Here is an 11632-nt window from a genome sequence, read left to right as displayed (position 1 = left end):
GTTTTCAAAGGAATATGCCCAGAACAGAAACAGGCTGAATGCATGTGACGATGTACATGCTGCACTATTGGAAACTAATCCACAGTTCTGTGTGTTGGTCAAGAGTAGACAGCAGCAACATTATCACTAATGACAATGAAACAAGTATTAAAAAAAAAAAAAAATCTTTATTTTTCACACTTCTTCTCAAGTTTGCAGAATATTTCTTTGTGACAAAGGCTGTGACCCAATGACTGATATGTTGCTGGAATGCTTATGAGTAAAATGTTTCCTAGTACTTATCTGTAAACGGTCTTTTTGTTCAAAATTATATACAATTTATCTAGCATTGTAGTTTTATGTGTGACTTCTTTGCTAGTATAACTGTGCACTATTGTAATTTTAGTGACATGTTAGCAATTAGCATTGTGAGCAGCTAACAGCGACATATGTAATTGTCAGTAGTCACTAGTTGACATGTGACATAGTAACATAGTAGATGACGGCAGATAAAGACCCGAATGGTCCATCCAGTCTGCCCAACCTGATTCAATTTAAATTTTTTAATTTTTTTTTCTTCTTAGCTATTTCTGGGCAAGAATCCAAAGCTTTACCCGGTACTGTGCTTGGGTTCCAACTGCCGAAATCTCTGTTAAGACTTACTCCAGCCCATCTACACCCTCCCAGCCATTGAAGCCCTCAAGAGTTTCATTAACCAATTAAACAGGTGTAGGAACCAAAAAAGGACCCTTGCTGTACACCAGGGGTGTCAAAGTCCCTCCTTGAGGGCTGCAATCTAGTCGGGTTTTCAGGATTTCTACAATGAATATACATGAGATCTATTTGCATGCACTGCTTTCATTGTATGCTAATAGATCTCATGCATATTCATTGGGGAAATCCTGAAAACCCGACTGGATTGTGGCCCTCAAGGAGGAACTTTGACACCCCTGCTTTACACCAAGGAGTTTGCTTCTTGCTACAGTCAGGGGAAGTTCCTGTGTATTTTTTTTTTGTCTACTCTTCTAGTTTTGGACATTGGCATATATTTGTCAGTTTATTTTTGCGTTAAAGTCTGGTTCAGAACAAACAGGGTCAGGACTAAGATTGTGGAGGTAGGTGGGTAGGTGTGAAGGAGAGAGAGTAGATTCTAATGTCAACATCCTCTCAGATTTTCTGGCTCCAACCCAGAGCATTAAACCTTCAAAAGCCAGTTTTATACCTTCATAAGCCAGTGCTCCTGGTCTGCCCAAAATATCTGCTTTACAGACCCTTGCACCTTAATGCAACATACAGACGATGTAGGTCTCTGGTTTTTAAAAAAAAAACCAGCTTCTTCTGGGAATTCACATTTGAGCTAGGACTGAAATAAACAGATAAAAATTAATTTGCAGAGACTTAACACAAAAAATGTATTTCAAATAAATCCAAGTCAGACTGTGTTTATTGTTTGTTTGTTTTTCTTTCAAGGTTTAAGGCTGTATATACTGAGCTGCATTAAGGCTGCTATCTTGGTTTTCTAGTCCTTTTGATGTTTCCTGTGTGAACAAACGTAAAAGGTTGCGTTAGCTGATAACCCTCCAGCTAGATCAGATTCTTACACCACTGTGGTGATGCATTGTACAATGTATGGTTCCAGGCAGCCTTGCTCTCACAAGTCTCCCATTGCAGCACAAATCACTGTGCTTCTCCTGCTGTGAAAGGTGGTCAGTATGGATCCCTGAATCTTCTGTACGTACTACCATGTGAGAAACTGGAAAAGGAGCATCACCCACACGTCATTAAAATACTAAAAATAAATACCCTAAACAGCTTGTTTTGTTTTCAAATGTACAAATTCTAAGGCAGAGAGATCAAATGGGTCTTTTACAATTTCTACTATTTACAATACTGTATTAAAAAAATAAAAACCAACAAGCCCCCTTCCTAGTATATAAGCAAAGAGTTATAAGCCAATGGATCAAAATGAATTCCTCTTCCCCCTACTTTTTTTTTTTTTAAACATGTGAAAAACATTGCATTTTGCAAATCTCAGTAAAATATGCAACAAAGCAGATCATTGCTATGGTGGCTCTTAAAAAGAAACGGCAAAGACTGAAAAGTAATCAGGGTAATCTCACTCTTTGGTAACCAAATAGTAGAAAACTGTTGACAGTGAAGTGATTGTTAAAAAAACACATTGTAATAAACCCTCCCATATTCAGCTGGAAACAGTCTTCAGGTAGGATGGTGCTCTCAAAAGATCTAGATGGAAAACCCCATTGATGGCTTTTTAGTGCAAGTTCTCAGGTTTAATTATAAAAAAAAAAAAAAAAAATTCATATTTATTAGTATGTCAGCTTGAAATTTTCAAATTCTGGCAGTGTATTGCTTATTTTTTTCTCTGCTTCATCCTACTGCTTTCTGCTTGCAAGTATCTATTGAATTTCTGATGCTTTAGCTCAAGGATCCAAGTCAGTAGTCTGAGCAGGTGCTCCAAAGACAGAATGCTCCTTGAGGATGGATTTACAGAAATAACTGCAAGCCAGCTCCTAAATCCTGCGTATGGCCTTACTATAAAAAAAAAAAAAAATCTATAAATCCTGAAAAACAAGATACACATATTTAGTACCAGGACAAACCTTGATCTACTGGATCTGTATTCCATTGCCTGACATGCTTACACTAACACACACACAAGGTGTGCAGATTCCATGACAAGCCCTGCTACCAATCTCTCAACCCACCTTGCCTAAAAAGTTACTAAAGTATTATAAACATAACACTGTAAAGCAACTGCCACCTTACACCTCAAAAGCTTCTGTCATCTTGTCCTGGCTTTTTCTTACTGTCCCCACATTCTACTTTGCAATTAGAAAGTTTCCAAAATCTAAGCATGTCTGTGAGAAAACCACCTCAGGAGGTCTATCTGGTTTCCTTTGTAGCCCCAGAGTACAATTTGATTTAGGCTCCACCCTAACTCTATCACAGAGAACTACCATAGTAACACCCTAGCAACCAATACATGCATATCAAGTTCAGGCAAAAAGCTCATTGAACTGAACTGTAGTCAGGGCGTGTCTTCTTGGGATCTCTCCCTACTTATTCTATACACCCACTTGAAGATATAAACCCCAAATATCACCTCAGTCTTTCCTGTTAACTTTCTTTCACTGAAGGGTCGGTATAAATTTCTGATAAGTGCCCTTTCACTAGTGGAGCTGTTGAGTCTTTTTGATGGGGTGCTGTATCATTTTCAGCCTCTTCCAATTCATCGTTTGTATTTGTGTTGCCACTATGAAATCTCTCCAGCTGCTCTGGGCCCCTATACCGTACAGTTTGCTGGACACTGCTCCCTGCTGCCTCAGCTGTCTCCCCCTCTCCTTCACAGATAACAGTCATGGGGCTACTCTGGATGCGATTCCGCATGTTGTACTTGCTGCTGGCAGCAGAGGGAGGTGTCCGGGACCTCCCATATCTGGTGCTAGAGAAGGACAAGCTCCTTGGCATCAGGCCCTCGCTCCTGGCCCACTCCTCTTGGGCTCTTTTGCTTCTGCTTGGGGAACTGTTTGGGGGGCTCTCAGGAAGCTCAGGAGAAGACTCTGATCGTCCCCTCTGAAACCTTGGGTCTGTGCTTCTCAGCATTTCTGCTGCTGACATGCGTGAGCTGGAATCTGATCGGCTCCCTTTCTTCAGGAGTAAGGCTTTGAAATTGTCACTGCTGGTACTGGTTTTCCGCATGCTCCTCTGGATAGATCCAGTCTGCTTCAGTGGGCTAAGACTTGGAACACCACCTGTTGGTGTCACGGGGGGTGAGGGAGAATGGTTTCTCGTATGGTCATCTTCTGAATCCTTACGGCCAAGGACCTTCCTTTTGGATCTTAAGATAAAAAAAGACATAAGATTCAATATATACTACAGAAGACCGTTTTTAAAAGCAGGGATGGTCTATATAGGATAATACTTAACAACTTAGCAGGATCAGATTTGAATTTGAAAGGAGGAACAGAATATACACCGGACACAAATGACTCTCCTAAACTGAAGAAAACAATTAGGATTCTGAAAATATTTTTTTGCGACAATCAGAAAAGGAAAGCCATTTAAATTGCACAGGAATAATATCAAATGGAAAAAAGGGAACTTTCAAGAAAATAGCTCTCTGTTGTAAAACACTAAACCCCTGTTTTACTAAGGTGTGCTATGGGGTTCATAATTAAAAAAAAAAAAGTCTAAAAAGTGTCCTAAATGGCTACTTGGACGATCAAAAAGCCTTATCGTCCAAGTACCCATAACTAAAGCTGGTTTTAGACGTATCTAAAACCAGCTTAGGCCTTTCCCCTGCCACTAAACGCACAGAAAGAAAAGGGACGTGTTTAGAGGAGGGGAAAGGGCGGGCATTGGGCGGGAGGTGGGCCGACCTACACCTAGGCGTGCAGCAGGTATAACCAAAACCTTAGGCAGGTTGCCTAGTCGGCACTTATACCTTTTTGACTTAGATGAAGTCAAAACAGGTCTAAGTGCCGAAAAAGGGTCCGCTGAGCTGATGGCCGCTGGCGCGATCAGTTCAGCGGCCCGGCAACCTACCCACCCATCCACCGCAACCATCGCGGCAGGAGAGATGCCTCACCTCCCCTACCGTGATGCGATCACCCCTCTACCCGAACTGCCGCGACCCGCGGCAGGAGAGATGCCCAATCTCTCCTGCCGCGGGTTGTGGCAGTTCGGTAGAGGAGTGATCGCATTGCGGCAGGGGAGATGGCCAATCTCTCCTGCCGCAATACATCACCCCCCCCCCCAACAATATCGGGGCAAGAGGTAGCCCAAGCCCTCCTACCCCGGGCACCCACGGCAACATCGGGCAGGAGGGAGTCCAACCCCTCCTGCCCAGGCGGACCCCCCCTATCCCCCACCCCCCACTACAATACGGGCAGGAGGGATCCCAGGCCCTCCTGCCTTCGACACAACCCCCCTCCCCCCAACGTCCGCTCCCCCGAACCCCTGATCGCCCCCCCCCCCCACCCGACGTCAATTCTAACGTCGGGGAGGAAGTTCCGGGCCAGCCAATTGCTCCGAGACTGACTACCCGAGTGTTCAGAAATAGAGTGGAGTAGGATCAGTGGCAAAGGTTAGGACAATAAACCAGGTGTGGTGGTTATTTAAAAATACCATCGTGGAAGCCCAGATCAGATGTATCCACATATCAGCAAAGATGGAAAGAGAGCAAGTGTGGTTAAAAGGTGAAGTGAAAGAGGCTAACAGAGTCAAAAAAAATCCTTTAAAGAATGGAATAAGGATCCAAATGAAGAAAATAAGAAGAGATACTAGCACTGGCAAGTTAGATGCAAACCATTGATAAAGACAGCTAAGAAAGAATATGAGGAGAAACTCGCAAAAGAGGCAAAAACTCCTAACAATTTTTTTAGGCATATCAGAAGCAGAAAACCTGTGAGGGAATCCGTGGGACCGTTGCATGATCGAGGAACCAAAGGGGCACATAGGGAGAATAAGGCCATAGCGGAGAGACTGAATGAATTATTTGCTTTGGTCTTTACAGAAGAAGATGCAAGAGATCTACATGAACCGGAAATAGTTTTCAAGGGTGATAATGCGGAGGAACTGAAAGAAATATCGGTGAATCTGGAAGATGAACTAAGCCAAATTGACAAGTTAAAAAGTGATAAATTGCCTGGACCGGATGGTATACATCCCAGGGTACTAAATGAACTCAAACATGAAATTGCTGACCTGCTGTTAGTGATCTGTAACCTGTCGCTAAAATTGTCTATAGTACCTGAAGATTGGAGGATGGCCAATGTTATGCCAATTTTTAAAAAGGGTTCCAGGGGAGATCCGGAAAATTACAGACCAGTAAGTCTCACTTCAGCGCTGGGCAAAATAGTGGAAACAATTATAAAAAAATAAAATTGTGAAACACGTAGACAAACATCATTTAATGAGACAGAGTCAGCATGGGTTCAACTGAGGGAGATCTTGTCTCACAAATTTGCTTGACTTTTTTGAAGGTGTGAATAAACATGTGGATAAAGGTGAGCTGATTGATGTGGAGTGGCATAACAAAAAATAAAAAGTCTAAGTCCCCTTTTGGCCTAAGGTTTTAAACGTTGAAAGTAGAAGCATGGAAAATGTCCATTATTAAAAATAACATCCAAAAGTAGGTTTTTTTTAAAATAATGGCCTGCCTCTACGTTCAGCTGTTTAAACGCTCAGACCACCACTACGCCTACACTTACACCATATTATCAACCTAAAAAAAGCCTAAGTCCCAAACGCCCAAAACAAGGGCTTTTAGGTGAAGGAGGAGCCAGTCCTTCGCCTAAAAGCTGGATTCTGTAACTGGTGTCTGTCAAAAACAACACTGGTTACAGAATCCATCGCCCACCCCTACAACAATCTGGGCAAGAAGGAGCCCAAGCCCTCTTGCCCTGGCGACTCCCTAACCCCCGACTATGATCAGGGCAAGAGGGAGCCCAAGCTCTCTTGCCCCTGAGACTCCCCAACCCCTCCTCCCGCCGATTACGATGGGGCCAGGAGGGATGTCAAGCCCTCCTGGCCACGCGACCCCCCCTACAAAATTATGCAGGAGGGAGCCCAACCCCTCCTGCCCAGGCGAACCCCCCACCCCCACTAAAATACGGGCAGGAGGGATCCCAGGCCCTCCTGCCCTCAACACCCCCCCTCCCACAATCGACCCCCGAGTGGCCCCCCTGCCGACCTTCGAGACCCCCCCCCGCCAGCCCCTCAATCCCCCCTGTATCTTAAAATCATTGGCAGGACAGACGGATGCCAAGCCCATCCGTCCGGCAGGCCAGCCAAACCTTGAATGGCTGGCCTTAGGGCCTGATTGGCCCAGGCAGCTCAAACCCCACCCACAGCACTATTTGTGGTCAAGTTCTGGGTTTTTTTGGCAAGAAAAATAAAGAAATTGCTGAATTTAAGCCTTGGACCATTCTGACTATTATTTGGAGGCTCATGGGAATGAGTAATCACCTGTCCGTCCAGCCGTCCAGAGGTGTGAACAACGGTTGGCAGCATAATTTCAAAATAGGAAATGTCAGGCAAAAGGCCATGAAGCAATTTCAAGAAATGTTGGATGCTAGAAAAGAGATGGTTAACAAGACTAAGAATATTATAATGCCCCTGTATCGCTCCTTGGTGCGGCCTCATCTGGAGTATTATGTTCAATTCTGGTCTCTTTATCTCAAGAAAGGTATAGCGGCACTAGAAAAGTTTAAAGAAGAGCGACCAAGATGACAAAGGAGATGGAATTTCTCTTGTATAAGGAAAGACTAAAAAGGTTAGGGCTCTTCATCTTGGAAAAGAGACGGCAGAGGGGAGATATGATTGAAGTCTACAAAATCCTGATTGGAGTAGAAAGGGTACAAGTGGATTGATTTTTCACTCCATCAAAAATTACAAAGAACAGGAGAACATAGGAACATAAGAAATGCCACTGCTGGGTCAGACCAGTGGTCCATCGTGTCCAGCAGTCCGCTCACGCGGTGGCCCTTAGGTCAAAGACCAGTGCACTAACTCAGACTAGCCTTACCTGCGTACATTCTGGTTCAGCAGGAACTTGTCTGACTTTGTCTTGAATCCCTGGAGGGTGTTTTCCCCTATAATAGACTCCGGAAGAGCGTTCCAGTTTTCTACCACTCTCTGGGTGAAGAAGAACTTCCTTAAGTTTGTACAGAATCTATCCCCCTTTTAACTTTAGAGAGTGCCCTCTCGTTCTCTCTATCTTGGTGAGGGTGAACAACCTGTCTTTATCTACTAAGTCTATTCCCTTCATTATGTTGAATGTTTCGATCACGTCCCCTCTCAGTCTCCTTTTTTGAAGGGAGAAGAGGCCCAGTTTCTCTAATCTCTCACTGTACGGCAACTCCTCTAGCCCCTTAACCAATTTAGTCGCGCTTCTCTGGACCCTTTCGAGTAGTACTGTGTCCTTCTTCATATATGGCGACCAGAGCTGGATGCAGTATTCCAGGTGGGGGCATACTATGGCCTGGTACAGCGGCAAGATAACCTTCTCCAATCTGTTCGTGATCCCCTTCTTAATCATTCCTAGCATTCTGTTCGCCCTTTTCACCGCTGCGCATTGCGCAGATGGCTTCATCGACTTGTCGACCAGTACTCCCAAGTCTCTTTCTTGGGGGGGTCTCTCCGAGTACCGCACCGGACATCCTGTATTCATGTATAAGATTTTTGTTACTGACATGCATCACCTTACACTTATCCACATTAAACCTCATTTGCCATGTCACGGCCTATTTCTCGAGCATGTTTACGTCACGTTGCAGGTCTTCACAATCCTTCTGTGTCTTCACTACTCTGAATAACTTCGTATCATCTGCAAATTTAATCACCTCGCTCGTCGTACCAATTTCCAGGTCATTTATAAATATGTTGAAAAGCAAGGGTCCAAGAACCGAACCCTGCGGTACTCCACTCGTGACGCTTTTCCAGTCTGGGTATTGTCCATTTACTCCTACTCTCTGTTTCCTCTGCGCCAACCAGTTTTTAATCCACCTGAGTATTTCACCCTCAATTCCATGGCTCGCAATTTTTTGAAGTAGTCGTTCATGCGGGACCTTGTCGAACGCCTTCTGAAAATCCAGATGAAGCTACATGGGAAATACTTTTAAAATCAATAGGAGGAAATATTTTTTCACTCAGATAATAGTTAAGCTCTAGAATACATTTCCAGAAGTTGTGGTAAGAGCAGATAGAGTAGCAGGTTTTAATAAAGGTTTGGACAATTTCCTGGGGGAAAAGTCCATAGTCTTTTATTGAGAAAGACATGGGGGAAGCCACTGCTTGCCCTGGATCGGTAGCATGGAATGATGCTACTCCTAGGGTTCTGGCCAGGTACTAGGGACCTGGATTGGCTACCATGAGAATGGGATACTGGGCTTGATGGACCATTGGTCTGACCCAGTAAGGCTAGTCTTATGTTCAAAGAAGGATGTGCTATTATTTTTCTGACCATGTGATGGCAGTATATGACCACAAGATTCAATTCAGATGGTCCTTACCAATTCCAAATCGGAATGTTTTTCTATTATGCAGACCAAAACATGTCAGGTTAACTGCAGGTCAAAAGTGCTGCATCTTCTTTAATGCACGTGCCTCCTCTTTGGAATGAATTGAAATTTCTGATTTATCACATATTCTACTCCAACACCTAATATCCTGCTTTACTGACAATTGCCAAGCCACCTGCCAGTTGAAGTCATGCTTGTCAGGATATATTAACCTTCAGCCCACTTCAAACTGCAATATACAAGCAGCAGAGGAAAGGAGATGAAATGTGGAGAAAGGGAAAAGAGTGGTAGAAGGTGAAATGAGGAAAAAATACAGAAAGACACGTGTATTAAATGGATTAGATATCGCAACATACAAAGCTTGTATGCAGAGAACACCATACAACTTCACCATATTTAATTCTCACTTTGAAGTGATTTATAAACACACAAAGTTGGCTTTTAATTCTTTCAGATTGAGGGTGTCTTAGCAGCATACAGCTATTCTTACACCTATCCCACTTATCTGAAATTCTTTTAACAGAAAATCACAGTACATACACGCAGCAGCTTGCTGGAGGCATAAATTCAGGCGTTACCTGTGAATGACTGCGAAGAGATCCTCAGTGGTCCTGGGTCGGGTAGGAGTCATCGCCTCCTCACTCTCCTCCCTGCAAAGTGATGACGTGATCCCCTCCTCTGAATCAAACACCTCAGCTGCGCAGAAAGTAAGAACACATTGCTCACCATCAGCAATAGAAGCACATTATGTACAGAAACAACCCTGCTGTATTTGGCCAATTCTGGTATGATAAATGCTGAACGAGTGAAGAGTATGGAGGAGTTATAGCATGTGTGACACTGAAGGGAGAAAAAAAAATTCAAGCCCACGGTTGGCAGAATTATTTCCAGCAATGCAAAACAATATCATTCCGCTATGAAGCTGGTGTCTGTAAGGAACTTCCATATAAATCTCTAATTGACGGGGGTGCATGAAACTCCATCTGTGTTCTGAGATGTCTTCCACTAGAACTGTATGAGAACTGAAAACCAGTAACACAGAAGCATATTACAGGCTTATTCTGCCATTTGATCCCAGAGTTTGCTACTAGCCTTTTTGGACCAGATCAAAGGTGAGGTTTTAGCTAAGGCCAATTCCTTCTTGGCCTTCTGGCTCAGACTGAAAACCATTGTAATTTGGGGAGCAAATATCCTGCCACTTAGACCACCACTGGAGACATAATTATTTTAGGACTGTAGCTACAGCAGGAATTTTAAACCCACCTCTCAATATCTACAGGAGCCTCTCATTGTGGTCTCTTCCTCACAGAGACAAATCATTCACTTGCAGCTCATGGGGGTGATTATATGCAGCTAGAGAATGACACGGGGACAAATTTGTCCCCATCCCCACAGGAACTCAACTTCCCTGTCTCCATGAGTTTTTTCGCTGTCCCGTTCCTATAAGCTCTGCCTTAACTGTACAAACCTTGAACACTTATGATTTTGAAGTGTTTGAGGCTTGTGCTGATGAGGACAGAGCTTGCAGGAATGGGACAGCAAAAGAACTCGCAGGGACGGGAAAATGAGTTCCTGCGGAAACGGGGAAAAATTTGTCCCCGAGTCATTCTCTATATGAAGCTTTCCTACTGACAACAAAATGAGCTATACTCATTCTGAGGAAGAAAAAATGAGAACACCTCAAAAACATTTACACATGCTACCGAGATCTGCTCTGAACAGGTCTGATTCTACCCAAGCTGAATTAATGGGTTGCTGAAGGAACAAATTCTGAACAGAGACGTTACAGAGCAAGGAAGCTGCTCTCTCTTCACCAAGATAACTATAAACCAATGGGGTTATAGGAAATTGAGTTTTTTTTTCATATATACACGTACAGTTTTGATTCAATAAAGCCAACATTGGACTAGCAGTTTGCTGTGAAGAGATGTTGCTGATATATATTAAAAGTTTACAAAAATATTTTTAATCGTTTGATACAGTTGTAATGATGAACTGATTGAATAACGTTAGATTTATTAATTAGGAAGAAACATCATGAACTATTCACTATAGAGATAGAATTATTTTTAATGTACCACAACATAAAATAAAATAAATTAAGCAAAGATACCAACTAACTAATTAAGGGAAGGGAAGGAGGTTTGGTATAAATGATTATTGAAATCTAACAGAATATGGACCTGCGATAATATATGATATGAAAAAACAACTCAATAATTTCCTATAACCCCATTGGTTTATAGTTATTCTAAAGTTTGGGTAGGGATTTTTGAAAAAGGTCCGTTTTTTGTTTTTGACTCTCTTCACCAGGAGGCATGAATGCACTGATTACTGAACTTAACCGGTCACGGAATCTTGCTACTATTTGAGCTTCTGCCAGGTACTTGCGACTTTGATTGGCCACTGTTGGAAGCAGGATACTGGGCTAAATGGACCTTTGGTCTAACCCAGTATGGCTATTTTTATGTTTTTATGCATTAGATGGCTCCACAAAACTAGATATTCAGTGCTGAAACCCACCCCCAACAGGGCCTGTCACTGAATATCCAGGAATAATCCTGAGAGCCGCACGCTAAATATCTCTATATTACTGCTGCTTCTATATA

At 43.1% G+C, this 11632-nt stretch overlaps 1 protein-coding gene across 5 annotated transcripts in view; it reads right to left on the bottom strand.

Annotated features, from left to right (window-relative positions):
* Window positions 1-1906: 1906 nt before the first annotated feature.
* Window positions 1907-11632, bottom strand: part of NHSL1 (NHS like 1) — a 397692-nt gene continuing 387966 nt past the window's right edge. For all 5 annotated transcript variants that reach the window (XM_033936270.1, XM_033936272.1, XM_033936271.1 and 2 more), the window contains 2 exons: window positions 9602-9719; window positions 1907-3838 (listed from right to left, as the gene is read on the bottom strand). In XM_033936270.1, coding sequence (XP_033792161.1) covers window positions 3118-3838; window positions 9602-9719 — 839 coding nt within the window. In that variant the 3' untranslated portion in view covers window positions 1907-3117. The remainder of the gene's footprint in view (window positions 3839-9601; window positions 9720-11632) is intronic.

This window comes from Geotrypetes seraphini, chromosome 3 (genome assembly GCF_902459505.1).
Source record: "Geotrypetes seraphini chromosome 3, aGeoSer1.1, whole genome shotgun sequence".
Classification (NCBI taxonomy): Eukaryota; Metazoa; Chordata; class Amphibia; order Gymnophiona; family Dermophiidae; genus Geotrypetes; species Geotrypetes seraphini.
Note: the sequence above shows the minus strand (reverse complement) of the source record. Positions and strands in the feature narration are given on the sequence as shown.